This window comes from Coenobita brevimanus, chromosome 57, assembly GCF_032717465.1.
Source record: "Coenobita brevimanus isolate Jiangsu-jjx chromosome 57, ASM3271746v2, whole genome shotgun sequence".
NCBI lineage: Eukaryota > Metazoa > Arthropoda > Malacostraca > Decapoda > Coenobitidae > Coenobita > Coenobita brevimanus.
This window is the reverse complement of record NC_137010.1, coordinates 22961483-22977327: the sequence shown is the minus strand read 5'-3', so window position 1 is coordinate 22977327 and position 15845 is coordinate 22961483. Positions and strand designations below refer to the sequence as shown.

At 41.7% G+C, this 15845-nt stretch overlaps 1 protein-coding gene across 1 annotated transcript in view; it reads left to right on the top strand.

The window, feature by feature from the left end:
- The window catches only part of Cdc5 (cell division cycle protein 21), a 141537-nt gene that overhangs the window by 31339 nt on the left and 94353 nt on the right, over positions 1 to 15845 (top strand). The window contains exons 4-5 of the mRNA XM_080274235.1: positions 7705 to 8112; positions 15127 to 15767. Coding sequence (XP_080130361.1) covers positions 7705 to 8112; positions 15127 to 15767 — 1049 coding nt within the window. The remainder of the gene's footprint in view (positions 1 to 7704; positions 8113 to 15126; positions 15768 to 15845) is intronic.

Sequence of the window (15845 nt, the reverse complement as noted above, 5' to 3'; positions counted from 1 at the left end):
GCTTTCAACATGTGCATTATGTTGAATGCAGCATTCAACCATGAGACATGTTGACTGCGACAAGTCAACATTGTTGTTTCGTGTAGCTTGCTACATGCCAATGTTTATGTTGAATACCACAAAACCTTTTCCACCGATTCAACAAAAACTGAGCCAGTTGTCAACACGATGTAACAGACAGACAGACAGATATGTAGATAGACAGAGATTAACAAAAAAAACGTACAAGTAGATACTGTGTAAAACACACACACACACACTGCCGAGTAACTTATAAATAGGTGTGAATGTATAGAAAGATGGGTGCTGCATGCCTGCCGTCAAGAGGAAGGCACGAATGCAAAAATTTTCTGAAGTACCGTATCGTAGCTTAACAAGAGACAGGACAGAGGGAGTAATGTAACAGAAGAAAGATTTGCTAGTGTTGGCACAGTATAAAGACTGGTGGAGAGAGAGAGAGAGAAAGAAAGGAACGGAGAGAAGAGAAGTAGGGAAGAGAGAGGAGAAGCGACAAGAGAAGACAAAATTCGAAAGAGAGAGAGACTTTTTGCAATGTTTCTCAGCTTTGATGCGCCTTTTGTAAACACATTCTTAGTGGGTAATTAATTTGATTCTCTCTCTCTCTCTCTCTCTCTCTCTCTCTCTCACAACTTTGGGCAACACAATATGCATAGAAAACATCAGCTTTTTTTGTTTTTATTGTTTTTGGTTTCTGTTTAAAAGGCTAACTTTGAGGCTTCCTGTGAGGGAGTGTTTTTTTAATGTTTTTCTTTTGTGTTTTTCTTTGACAGGGTGTGTGTGTGTGTGTGTGTGTGTGTGTGTGTGTGTGTGTGAGAGAGAGAGGGAGAGAGAAAAGAGTGTGTGTGTGTGTGTGTGTGTGGGAGAGAGAGAGAGAGGGAGAGAGAAAAGAGTGTGTGTGTGTGTGTGTGTGAGAGAGAGAGAGAGAGAGGGAGAGAGAAAAGAGTGTGTGTGTGTGTGTGTGTGTGTGTGTGTGTGAGAGAGAGAGAGGGAGAGAGAAAAGAGTGTGTGTGTGTGTGTGTGTGTGTGTGTTCTTGGCTAATCCCCGCAGTGCATCTAGTTTAGCGTGGTTATTCTTGTATTGTTCCAAACTTATATCCCAAAGAACTGCAAGTTTTATATGTTCTATAAATTCTGTGGTTTTTTCTAGAGACCAATTCATCTTGTTGCTTTCAACATCGAATCCTTCCCACGACTGGTGGGAAGGCGGGCAACACTAGGCAACAAGCTAAATCTTGTCGCATGCGTCACGTTCTACGGGCAACTTGTTGCCACCTGTTGCATGCCACACAGTCGCATGCTACATGTTGCCTTGTGTTGAAGTGGTTGGAACACACTTGGCATATGCGACAATGTAGCATGCCACATGCTACCAAAACATTGCCTCGGTGGAATCACGCCTTAAGTGTTTTAAAGTAGAAGAAATTATTATAATAGAATGACAAACTGTTGTTTGGCTGCAGAGGCTGACAAATGAATCAACTGTTGAAGTGACTTTTTCTTCCCTTTTCCCTTTTCCGTCTAGCCAAGGTTGTCACTGTTGAAATGCTGACATAATTGCTGTTTTAAGATTAAATGAACTTAAACATATTGCTGTTAAAGTATTGCTTACAAATATAAACAATAAAATTTAAGCACATTTATCCGTTGAGCTCCACTCTGTAGATAATTTTTTTTTCTTTTTTTCCAATAAATAAATAAATAAATACTCTACACTGAATGACAAGCCAAATTGTTTCCTGTACACCAGGCAACCATTTACTACACTGGGTGGTAACCATGTAACAGAATTCTGGTGTTTGCGGTTTAGTGGGTAATTATTGCGTTCCAATCAGAATGAGCCAGTGAAGGTTTATATCCAAGGGATGGTTGGGGATTGTTCATGTAATGCCACTCAGGGATGTGTGCAGCTGATCACTCTCATCTTAAATGTCGGGACCAACTGCCTAGCCCCGGGCTTCTACGTTCCTCATGGGACAATTTAGGATTGGATGAGGGATGGATAAATAAATAACCCATTTTCTTGTGCTCGTAGAGAGGTCATTGCTGGGAATAGTTGCTACTACGAGGGCCAGGAGAGGATGATGTGGAGATATGTTAGATCTTGTGATTGTGGAATGTAATATCAAGCTGAGAGGAGTGTGGTGAACCAGGAGAGACAGGAGCAGTCAGAGAGAAAGGCTGAAAGTCACGAAGCTGAGGATCAAAGAAATGGCAGATGAATACAGGAGCAAAGTAGGGGAGGATTTGGAATCAGTAAATTGGAATGAAATGGATCTGGACAGCCTGTGCAATGCATATAGGGAATGCCTAGTTAGGAATGCTAAAGCAGTGTGTGGTGTGGCAAGACTAACAACAAAGAAGAAAGGTACAGCATGGTGGGATGAAGAGGTTAAGAGAGCACCGGAGGAAAAGAGGATTAAGTGGCTAGAGTGGTTACAGAACAGGGGTTCAGTTGAAATAAGAAGTGAACATATTGAGAGCAAGAAGCACGTAAAGATACAAGTGAAGAGGAAAAGCGAAGGAGGTAGGTGATGATCTAGGAAGAAAAATGAATGCAAATTACTCTGAAAATATGAAGTTATTCTGGAAAGAGGTGTGGAAATGTAGAAGTGACAGTGGAAGGAAATGTGAAAGTGTGAAGGATATAAGTGGTAGATTATTTACCCACGGGGATGAAATAAGGACCAGACGAATATTTTGAAAGCATGATGAATGGGAATTGAGAGATCAGAGCGGCTATAAACATGATTGGTTTTGGGGGTGTGCAGAGAAGGAATGCAGCGATAGGAAACATGACACTTGCGCAGGTGAAGAACGCTGTGAAGTGGCTGATAAATGGGAAAGCTGCCGAGGTTGATGAGGTGTATGCAGAGATGATTAAGTGTAGTGGAGAGAACAGAATGAAGTGCTTATTGGAGCAATGTAAGAAGGCATGGATGAGTGAACTGTGCCAGCAGAATGGAAAAAAACTGTGCTTGTACCCCTGTACAAAAACAAAGATGAGCAAAGTGAGTGCAAGAATTATCGTGGTATAAGTTTATTGAATGTTTTAGGGAAGGTATATGGAAGAATTCTTATAAAATAAGAAAGATATCAGAAGTCTTAGTGAATGATGAACAGGGTGGCTTTAGAAGTGGTAGAGGATGTGTTGATCAAATATTTGCAGTGAGACAGATAGCATTCACTCTCATCTAAAATGTCCGGACCAACTTGTCAGCCCTGGGCTCCTGTGCTCCTCATGGAGCAATGTAGGATTGGATGATGGATGGATGGATGGGACAGATAGCAGAAAAGGCTTGTGAGAAGGACTATAAGGTGTTTATGGCATTTATGGATCTGGAAAAAGCCTACAACAAAGTAGACAGAGAAGAATTGTGGAAGGTTTTGCGCACGTGTGGTGTAGAACTGTAGATGGTAAACTGTTAGGGGCCGTCGAGAGTTTTTATGATGGTCGTGAATCGGGATATTATAGGTGAGCAGTGTGTGAAGAATGATGAAGGAAGGGTAGTGGTGAACAGTGGGTATATTAAAGACGCATGGAGAGAGCATTGTAGCCAGTTGTTGAATGAGGAGTTTGATGGGGACTGGGAAGGTTTGGAGCCAGATCTGATGTTTGGCCATTGGCCCTTGATTGATGCTGCTGCTGTGAGTGAGACAGCAGGCAGGATGCAGGTGGGGAAGGCAGCAGGTGTGTCTGGGTTGACTGCTGAAATGTGATGTTGAAGGCCTCAGGAGATATAGGAGTGAGGTTAGTCGCTGACCTGATAAATATGATGATATAGAGTGTGTTGGCCCAGATGATTGTCTGAAGAGTGTTATTGCAAATCTGTACAAGGGGAAGGTTGATGCCCTGGAAAGAGGAAATTATAGAGGTATTAAGCTTATAGATCAGATAATGAAGGTAATGGAGAGCGTTCTAGAAGGTATGATTAGAGAATGAGTGAATATTATCCCCTACACGCCGGGGTTTTCCGATGTTGCATTCTTCTCCCTATAGGGGATATCCGTGACAGAAAAATAAAAATTACTTCAAACCCTAATATCTGCTAAACTATAACAGCTAGAGAAAAAATATAGATAAATAAGAATCACCAACTCTTCCTCTTTGAAATGAAAGTATCCCTACGTCTCCAGGTGGTCTGGCCGATGAGAAATGCTGTACGTGTCAACCGGCGTTGCTCAGTGCCCAAAATCGTGACGGCTATATACTTCAGCCGGCGATTAGGGGTTAATGGGATGAAGTTTGGGTTTATGCCAGGCAGGGGGACCACTGATGCCATATTCATTGTTCAGCAATTTAAGGAAAAATATATATGTAAGAAAAGGGGACCATACTTTGTTATTGTTGATTTGGTGAAGGCCTTTGGTAGAGTCCTTAGGGATGAGGTGAAGTGGGCATTTGAGAAATCTTGGGAACGGGTGGCTGGTTAGGTTGGGTATGGCCATGTTTGTGGGTATTCGCACCCAGGTAAGAGTGAATGGAGATTTGAGTAATGAGTTTTCTGTGAATGTTTGTGTGCATGAGGGGGCAGTTTTGACTCCCTTTGTTTATCATGGTACTTGAAGCCCTCTCACTTAACTTCAGAAATGGACTCCCATGGGAGATGTTTTATGCTGATGATTTGGTGTTGATTGCAGAGAATGAAAGGGAGGTGGAGGAAAGATTTAGGAAGTGGAGAGATGGTATGGGGCCGAAGGGCTTGAGAGTAAATGCAGATAAAACAAAAGTGATGAATCTAGGGTTGATGGTGGTACTGTCAAAGAAGAGGGAGATTGGCCATGTACAATTTACGACAAGGGCGTGGGAAGTAATTCCATCTTGTGCAATGTTTGTGATAAGTAGGTACATAAGAGATGTAGTGATAGTAGAGGCAGACTGCGGGATGATGTTGATTTTGTGTGTGTGGTGTGTCAGGGAGAGCAGGTGGAGATTGTCAGGTGTGAAAGGACTGAACTTGATGGTGAGTCTTTAGAGTGTGTGGAAGAGTTTTGTTATTTGGGAGAATGTTATGTGCTGGAGGTGGGGCTGGAGCTAGCTCTGTGGCCAGGGTGAGGAGTGGTTGGAGGAAGTTCAGAGAGCTGTTGCCTCTCCTGATATTGAGAGGGCTCTTCCTTCATGCCAAGGTATCTTTCTATGCAGCATATGTTAGAAGTGTAATGCTGTATGGTAGTGAGACCTGGGTAGTAAAGGAAGAGGATATTCGCAGGCTCAGACGTACAGAAATGACAGTGATTAGGTGGATGTCAGTGTGTCCTTGAGTGCAAGGCCCAGGGGGAGCTAGGTTTACAATGGAAGAGTTGAGAGGTATGATGGGACTGAAGTGTATCGGTGTTGTGTTGAGGAGAGGTAGATTGGAGTGGTTTGGGCATGTGGAGAGGATGGGGGATGATAATTGAGTGCAGAAAGTGAGAAGCATTAATATTAGGGGTGGGGTTGCAAGGGGTAGACCAAAAAAGACCTGGCGTGAGGTTATTAAGCGTGACCTCAGGGTTAAGGGACTGAACAGGGAGGCTCCCAGAGATCGAGCAGCATGGAGAGCCGCCATTAAGTGACCAAGGTTGACGCATGCAAGCACGTTGGAGCCTTCGAAAACAAAAATGAAAACGTAGTGAGGCATGTGTAAGAGTAAATGGGCATCTAAAGGAATGATTCATGATCAGTGGGATCATGTGACAAGGTTGTGTGATGTCCCCATCGCTGTTCAACATATATTTGGTTGAGGTGATGAGAGAAGTAAAAGCACGAGTAATGGAGAGTGTGATGGGCATGATAATGAATGGTGATGGATTGAATATCTCAAATTTGTTGTATGCTGATGATGCAGTACTGCTTGCAGTACTGGACAAGAACTTGGTTTACTAGTGTATTGTTTTGCTTATGTTTGTGAGCATTGTGCCTTGAGAGTAAATGTAGAAAAGAGTAAAGTGATGATAATTGAGAGAGAAGGTGACTCCCAGTGTGATGTTTCAGTAAACAGAGAGAGACTGGACGTGGTGAGAGAGTTCAAATACCTGGGTACAGTGATAGAAAAGAGAGGAAAATGTGCAAATGAAGTGGAAAGTAGAGTGACCCAAGGAAGGAAAGTAGCTGGTGCTATGAAGATCTTGGTAAGAAACAGGCTTGAGTGTTGCAGCTGCACGAGGCTCGCATGAAGGAGTGTTAGTGCCTACTTTAGCAAATGGATGTGAGACTATGGTGTGGCATGAAAATGAATGGTCATTAGTGAGAGCAGTGGAGATGGGACTGCTGAGGAATGTTTATAGAGCACAGAGAGTGGATGGGATATGTGGTAATGTGATTCGTGACAGATGCGAAGTGTGGAAGTCTGTGGACACCAGAATTGAAGAGAGCGTACTGAGATGGTATGGTCATGTGGAGAGAATGGATAACAACAGAGTGGTGAAAAAGGTGTATCTGAGCAAATTTGAAGGAGGGAGGAGGCAAGGTAGGCCAAGAAGAAGTTGGTGGGATATGGTGAGTGAGTGAGTGAGGAAGAGGGATATGGAAGTCAGTGAGGCTAGGGGACTGACAAGAGATCGAGCTGGCTGGATGAATGTTTTGCGAAGCACATGATCAGGGATATGGCATCTCTTTTTAACGTGACAGCATTTGGATTGACTCTATCGGATATATTTATGTGAAGCTACAGAATGTGGTGAAAGTTTTTGGCGTATCAGATAGAGCCAGGATTCCGGGGGCTTGAATGGTGATTGAATGGAAGCATGACCCATTGGATTGGGCAGACTTGGGCAGTCCGGACGTTGCTACTCCTCACCCTGCCGTAGGGAGGGAAAGGAGGTCCGGATGATGGTGATGATGATGATGAATGTCTTACAAACACTTAATTTGAATTTAAAGGAATCTTTCCACAGAGAAGAAAAGTGACTGGTGCTGTGAGGCCCGTGTACTAAACAGTCCTGAGTGTAGAGGCTGCAACTGGATTACAAAAATGTTTGTTGATATCCATATTAACTTAAGATATGAGACTAGCATAGCATAAGAGCAAAATGTCAAGAGTAAAACCAGTGGATATGGGATTTATTTTTAATTTTTGTTCAGTGTGTAATGATATGATAAGAACAGTCTGTTTTGAAAAGGTGTGGAGTAAGGAGGTTGGTTGACAAGAGGGTAGAAGAGTGTGTGCATAGATATTGTAGTTTAGTGATCTGGAGAGAATGGATGTAGGTAGGGTGATGAAAAGAGTATATGTGAGTAAACTTTAAAGGGGAAGGAAGTGTGTGAGAAGGTGGGTGGATTTGGTTGATGAGTGTGAGAAAATATTGTATGGAAATTGATGAGGCTAGGGAATTAACAGGGGTATCAAGCTGACTGGGTGAAGTGTGTATGGAGGACTTCATGACAAGGTTTAGCACCCCATGTTAAACATTATTGCTGATGGGCTGACTGTTTAATAAGAAGATTTGTGAAGCATGTCTTAAAAAAAAAAAAAAAAAAAAAAAAAAAAAAAGTTATGGTTGTGTGGTGGTGCAGGGATTCTGGGGTCTGGATGATGTGTTAGTGATTGACCTGTTTCACAGTGCATGCAGTGATGGTTCTCATACTTTCACACATCATATTTCCTTGTTTGTGGATGCTTCTTCACTCTATTCTGGGGTGAGGAAATGATGATGCTTGTATTATTGTATGTTTCTTAATATCAAACCTTGTTGTGTCATACGTAGGCACGTGAGAAGCAACTGGAGGAGGCACGTCGACTGGCAGCACTGCAGAAACGACGGGAGTTGAGAGCTGCCGGGATAGACCTGCAGCAGCGGCGGAAGAAACGCAAAGGGGTTGACTACAATGAGGAAATTCCGTTTGAGAAGCGTCCTGCACCTGGCTTCCATGACACATCCCAGGAGACTTACGATCCAATGCAACCGAACTTCAAGCGACTGAGACAGCAACACCTTGATGGGGAGCTGAGATCAGAGCGGGAGGATCGGGAGCGGAAGAAGGACAAGCAGAAGATGAAGGAGCGGAAGGAACAAGGCGTCCCGAACTCAGTCTTTGAAAATGGAGATGCCAAAACAAAGAGGAGCAAACTGGTTCTGTCAGCACCACAAATCTCTGAGGATGAGCTTGAACAGGTAGGTTGAGCATTAGTTGAAAATATAATGGAAAACTTGTCTGTATGTCTGCTGTAATTTTATGCTATAATCTTATCTGTGGTAACTATTATAAAATGATTATTGTACATAATGTGGACATGTGACAAGGTTGTGTGATGTCCCCATGGTTGTTCAATATATATATATATATATATATATATATATATGGATGGGGTGATGAGAGAAGTAAAAACATGAGTGATGGAGAGAGGGATGGGGTTGGTAGTGAGTGGTGATGGATGGAATATCTCAAATTTGTTGTATGCTGATGATGCAATGCTACTTACAAAAACTGGACAAGAGCTTGGTAGACTAGTGTGGAGTTTTGTAGATGTCTGTGAGTGTCATGCCATGAGAGTAAATGTAAAAAAGAGTAAAGTGATGGTTTTTGAGAGAGAAGGTGACTCCCAGTGGGATGTTACAGTGAATGGAGAGAGATAGGAATTGGTGAGAGTTCAGATACCTGGGTACAGTGATAGAAAAGAGGAAAATGTGCAAAAGAGTGGAAAGTAGAGTGACACAAGGAAGGAAAGTAGCAGGTGCTATGAAGGCCTTAATAAGAAACAGTGGCTTGAGTGTTGCAGTTGCGTAAGGCTTATTATGAAGGAGTGTTTGTGCCAGCTTTAATATACGGATGTGAGACTATGGTGCAGCATGAAAATGAAATGTCAAGAGTAAGAAAAGTGGAGATGGGACTGCTGAGGAATATATATGGAGTACAGAGAGTGGATAGGATAAGGAATAATGTGATTCATGAAAGATGTGCAGTGAGGAAGTCTGTGGACACCAGAATCAAAAAGAAGGTACTGAGGTGGTAGGGTCATGTGGAGAGAATGGATGACAATAGATTGGTGAAGAAGGTATATCTGAGCGAATTTGAAGGAGGGAGGAGGTATGGTAGGTCAAGAAGAAGGTGGAGGGATGAGGTGGATGAGTGTATAAGGAAGAGAGGTATGGAAGTCATTCAGGCTAAAGGACTGACATGATCGAGCTGTTTGGGTGAATTTTGCATGGAGAAATGCATGACCAGGGATGTGGCACCCCTTTTTAATGTGACGGCTTGTGGATTAGCTCTATCAGATATGTGAAGCTACAGAATGTGGTGAAATTTTTTTTGGCCTATCAGATGGAGCCAGGTTTTTGAGGGCTTGATTGATGAGTGAATGGAAGCGTTGGCCATTGAATTGGGCAAACTTTGGCTGTCTGGACATTGCTACTCCTCATCCTGCCTTAGGATGGGAAAGGAGGTCTGGATGATGATGATGATGATTTCATTCCACTTTGTTATCATGCAGCAATCTTTGACTATCCCTCCATCTAAACAGCTGGAGTAGTAGGATAGAAACACCCTAATGCTTAGTTGGTTTAGAGATCCCGTTACCTGTGGAAGAGGAATGGAGATTGTATCAGGATTTTTTTTTTTTTCTTCTTCCCTCCAGTGAAGTAGCTAAGACGGTTGGACAACATAGTTGGGCACTTGATTCACACTCATAGCTGCTGGTCATGTTAGTACTGTAATTCAGCAAGGAAAAGCTTATTAGTATTGGTATCTGTATCAGAAGAGAAAAATTAGCTGATAAGCAAAAGCATATTGGAATTAACAGAGTAACAGTAAAAAACAGTTAAATGTTAGTTTTACAGTGTAAGTTTTCTAACACTTATTGCGCAGCCGTTTTGTATGTGAACTTAGGTTGTAATGATCATTTTCCAAAAATATGGTCATATCCCACATCATGTTTGCTGTCTTAAATGATAAAATGCATGAACTGAAGTATACAGAATATGTAGCCCATAATACAGTAAACTCTTAATTATCCATCAGCACATAACCCGGTGTAGAATGTTACCCATTGCAGCAGATGACTGAATTTAATAGAATTCCCAGAAAAATCCCCCAAATCTAAATCTGCACCATTCATCTTGCCACCCAAGCACAGTTTCCTGGCAACTTTACTTGTACAGTAACTTGGAATTTTGGGCAACAATAGATGACCTCATTTCATTCAAGTTACCATACGAAGAGAATCAGATGTTGTCAGAATATGTTTTTTAAACTTGGATTCCATATGATGTGTGTGTGTGTGTAGCAAGTGCTGATACTGTGTATCCATGCATGTGATTTGAAGATCAAATGTATTTCTACTTTTACTGGGCATTATTGTTACTGAACTGAAACAGATGTATCTTACAGAGTTCATTTCACATATTTTTCACTATTGCAAAAAATATATACAGGGGATCAGTATGCTAGGATTCCCCTACATCATGATGATGATCATCACTCTTATTCTTCAGGAAATATCATATCAGAACCTTAGTTACACAAATTTTTTCATCCCACATTCTCCTTCACCACTGGAGAGAAGAGAGAGAGAGAGAGAGAGAGAGAGAGAGAGAGAGCAAACAAACCTATGTAATGCTTATGCTAGCTGCATACCTACAGTATGTAATGCTTATGCAAGCTACACAGAGGCCAGAATTGCCTGTGTTGGCCTAGGTAAACATAACCTCATCACTGATGAGGGAACGCAAGTTGTATTTTCCTCTTTTATGTATTTTCTCTCTATTGGTTTCTTTTTTAATCTTTGGATGTGATGAGAGAGAGGAAAAAGAATTATTATCCCGTGTTAACTTAGCTAGAGAGAGAGAGAGAGAGAGAATTATTATCCGTTATGTTAACATAGCTTGAGAGAGAGAGAGAGAGAGAGAGAGAGAGAATTATTATCCTTTATGTTAACCTAGCTAGAGAGAGAGTTAAGGTCTGTGTCGGCTGCATAGAGGCCAGAATCCCAGGGTCAGCTTAAGTAAACATTGTCTCCATCACTGATGAAAGGGATGTAAGTTGTGTTTTTCCTCTTTTATTTAATTTTCTCATACTGTTACATTATTATAGTTATTGAATGCAACTTGAATATGAGTGAGAGAGAGGGATAGATGTAACAGTAGGAGGAAAAGAAAGTAGAAAGGTGAAAAGAGGATGAGGAAAAGTGGTAGAAAAATAGCAGTGGGGGGGGGAGAGAAGAGAGACAGATTATATTGTGGTCTGTCAATGTGAGCTTTTATAATGAAAAAAGCCTTATGTACATGGTTTGCATCATGCCCCTAGTAAATTGGCTACTGTATGAATACATAATGGGTAAGCATGGAGTGCCTACTTTATGTATGTTTTAGATATAGCTGTCCTATGTACTTGTTTTAGAATTCCTTTACATAGCCATCCCATGGGTATAAGTTGGTGGTGGTGAAACATGGAACCCCCTTTTTCCTATATTTTCTCTGTAACTACTTGTATTCAGGACCCCCCTGTACAGTCCAGTGACATTTTGGCCTGCTTATTACAGTATTTGATTTTTTTTTTTTTCCTGTTTTAACAGATATATAATACATATATGTAGGGTTATAAAGGGTGTAAGACTCCCCCCCCTTGGGGGGTTGGGGAGAGTATTACATGATTACCCGCCATCAGTACGCCAACTACTGACACCCACTTGGCAGCTTTACACCAGATTCGAGAGATAAGGAACATGCAGGTCCAATGGTAAACTGATCACACACACACACACACACACACTGAGGCAGTGTTTCACCAATGTTGTGACTTAGGCTTAATGTTTACTTCTGACAGTACAAGAGCTGTGTACAGAAATTCAGTTTAATTCTCTTCAGTTAATCTTCAGTACAGTATACAGTACATGATTGCCATCATCTACTCACTTGGTGTAGTGCTGTGTACTTCTTCCTTTACTGTTATCATTCTTTTTCTGTGTCTGCCCTCCTCCCTCCCAATTTCAGACATATAAACATTTTGGCAATGATTGTAGAATATTCTAGAGCATTTATCTGGGATCCATTTTGTAAAAAAATGACACTTCTAGCTATACTAGAAAACTTTTTTATGGCATACAGAATAACAATTGTCGTTCATCACGCCTGGCCATTCTGAGTGAACTGTTTCCTATCATTTCATTCTCGCCCGCCCAGACCTTACGCTCCCCACATTCCTCACTCAGTGACTTGTGCGGCATCGAAAAATGATTACAGTCATTTCATTCCCCTGCCCTAATTTTTAACTGTATTGTTATGAAACTGATACATGTTACAAGTGAATAAATGATCTTCCTAATTAATGAAAAAATAAATAAAGGATATAAAACACCATACTTTATTGTTCGGTAATGTATTCATTTACTCACTGACATAAATATAGTGTACGAGTACAGTATATGAATATATGTCAGTGAATAAACGAATTCATTACTGAATGATAAAGTATGGTGTTTTATATCCTTTATTTATTTTTTCATTCATTAGGAAGATCATTAATTAATTTGTAACGTATCAGTTTCACGACAATACAGTTAAAAATTAGGGCAGGGGAATGAAATGATTGTAATCGTTTTTCGATGCCGCACAAATCACTGAGTGAGGAATGTGGGGAGCATGAGGTCTGGGCAGGTGAGAATGAAATGATAGGAAACAGTTCACTCAGAGCGGCCAGGTGCGATGAAATACTGTTGGTATTTCGTATGCCGTAAGAAATTTTCTAGTATAGCTAGAAGTGTCATTTTTTTACGAAATGGATCGCAGATATATCTATCTATCTATCTATTGCCAGACACCATAATCCTGTAAGGGGTGGCCATTTGACTTTGAGTTATTGATTTTACGGGGAGGGGCACTAACCCTCCACCAACCCACTTGTTGACACGTAGGGAGCACGTATGGGTTGGTTATATGGTTGCTGCCCAGCATTGTAAATGGTTTCTTGGCTTACAGGAAACCATTTGGCTTGTCACTCAATGTAAAGCCACCTGTAAAGGAAAGAAGATTAATAAGAAGTGACAGGAAAGATGGGAGATATAGGAAGAGAGGAGGGCAGGCACAGAAAAAGAATGATAACTGCTAAGGAAGAAGTAGGCGGCACTACATCAAGTGAGTGGATGATGGTCGCCACCAGCTACCACCATATGCTCTCCAATATTCTGTAATCATTCCCAAAATGTTTATGTGTCTGTGAGTAAGTGAGCATTGAATAAATGAATGATACAATATAGTAATTCCTGTTTTTTTTTTTTTTTTTTTTTTTTTTTTTTTTTTTTTTTAGGGAGATCATTCATTAACCCCTCCGTTGTCGCCGGCGTCAAATGATGTTTAGCCGATCAGTGGCCGCAGGCGTCATTTGAGTGTGGCCTATAAAAAACTGCAAAAAATTTTGGGAAGTGAACGAACGTTCTGAATGTCTTCACACTGACCTACACTACACTCCCATACACCTCATCAAGCAGTTCAAAGCCTGCTGCTGTGATGAGTGGATTTTCGATTTTTTCACTCCTAGCCATGCCTAAACAAGCACAACTACACCCATTATCTCGACCTAGGCAGAACATATCATCTTTGTCCTCTCTTGTAAAACACACACAACCACCTGTGTACGATTATGAAGTAATACAGGCACATACAAAAAGACGTGATAAGTGAAGAATACATTTTGTCTTGGTATCTTTACCTATTTGCTCAGGTTTGCTGTAATGGTTTGGATCATTTGATGCAGTGGAACTTGTAGAAAACTGTGAAAACCTCCGGGAAGTAAACGAAAAATCTGGGACTTGAGACTGACCTTGACTTCACCCTCTCACATATCATCTGTCAGTTCACCACCTGCTGTCATGACGAGTGGATGTACGATTTTTTCGCTCATAATTACACCCATTATCTCGACCCAGACAAAATACAATCTTTTTCCTCCCTTGCAAAACACATACAATCACCCTGTTTACGAGACAGCATTATATATTGCGAAAATAACAAGGTAAAATGATAAAGATGAACGTTAAATGATAGAGAAAGATGAACATGTTATTACAGAAAAAAATGCGTGTTCCCCTGTCTGTAAACTTATTTATTTCTGCTTTCTATCTGTATTCATAATAATTAGACTTCTGAAACTGCATTACGATTCTATTTTTAGCCATGCTCGTGGTGTGGGAGCTCGAAGTTGCAACTCAACTTCCGCATTGCTAATTGGATCTGACCCTCCGCTTTATTCTCCTGTGGCAGAGTCTAACCTTGGAGGACGTGCAGTTTTCTCATTTAGGACCGAAAATTCAACTCTTTTGCTCCCTTTTCCAATCATGGGCACAACGGTAACATGAAAAATAACTCGAAACTACCATAAACATATTTTATATCAAAAAGGTGAAAAAATATTCATGATTTTTTTCCAGCCATTCCTAACAGATTATGTACTGAAATCATTCGATATCATCATATCTCATATATGCACAACATTTCAGCACCATTCGTATTGTTTTGAGAGGTAAAAAAAAAAAGTAACACCTGCCCAGTTGCGTTGCAGTAGTGCCCCTGGGCAGCGGATATCGGTTGCCGATATTTCTGCAACTTCCGCGCTCCATTGCAAGCCATAAAATGAGTCTAGGAAGCTGGGATTTGCACTGTTAGGTGCATCTGAACTTTCTCTTCAATATGGCAAGAAAAGTAAACAAATTTTCGAAACTTCAAAAAATGGCCCTGGCATCGGCCTGGAGTGCACGGAAAATTCCGGGCCTTCGGCCATGGAGAGGTTAATAACATAAACCAGTTTCAAAACAATACAGTTATAATAAGGGTGGGGGAATGAAATGATTGAAATCAGTTTCTGATACCGCACATATCGCTGAGTGAGGAGTGTGGGGAACGTGAGGTCTGGGCTGGTGAGAGGCAGTCACTTAGTACTTGGAAGTGGTTGGACTCAGATTGCATCAAAAGAGTTGTAGAGAGTTAATGTAGCTCTGGGCCCTTATGTTTTTGGTGGGACGATCAAGAATTGGAGTATGGTTGGATGGATATCCTCATAGAGATGAAAGACCTTTATTCTAGATTCCCACACCCCATGTATGCATGAGACATTGGATAAGGATGATGATGAAGATTGTGTCATTTTCATTGTTTATTGCCTTGTCTGCTATTACAATATATATATTTTTTTCTCCATAGGTGGTGAAACTAGGCAAGGCATCTGAGGCAGCACGAGAACTGGCAGAAGAGGTGGGCGGCAGTGGGCCATCTCAGGGATTGCTGGCTGAGTATAGTGTAACCCCTGGCCCGGCCCTGCGTACCCCACGCACTCCATCTGACACAGACCGAGTAATGCAGGGTGCACATGACATAATGGCCCTCACACACGTTGACACTCCGCTCAAGGGTGGAATGAATACGCCACTAAACCAGCAAGATTTTGGTGGCATTGAGCCTAGCAAGGCTGTCATCCAGACACCCAATACTGTTCTCGGCACACCTTTCCGCACACCTCAGGGGACGCAAATATCAACCCCTGGGCGTACTCCAGGTGCACTAACACCCAGAGGTCAGCCACTAACCACGCCTGGAGCAACACCAATCCGAGACAAGCTGAACATCAATGAGGAGACAGCCTTGATGCCGATTGATGACCGGCATGCCTTAAAAGCCTACCAGAGAAGTGTACGAGATGCGCTGCAGATGGGCCTGAAATCACTACCGACACCAAGGAACGACTTTGAGATTGTTGTGCCAGATCAGGACGAGACTCAAGGTGGGGAGGAGGACCGGGACCGCTCTGACCACATTGTTGAGGATCAGGCTGATGTTGATGCAAGGTCAGTGTGTACTACACTTGTGTGGTGGTATCTGACACAGAGAGGGAGGATATTAGATATTGTTGACTGTGTGTCTGT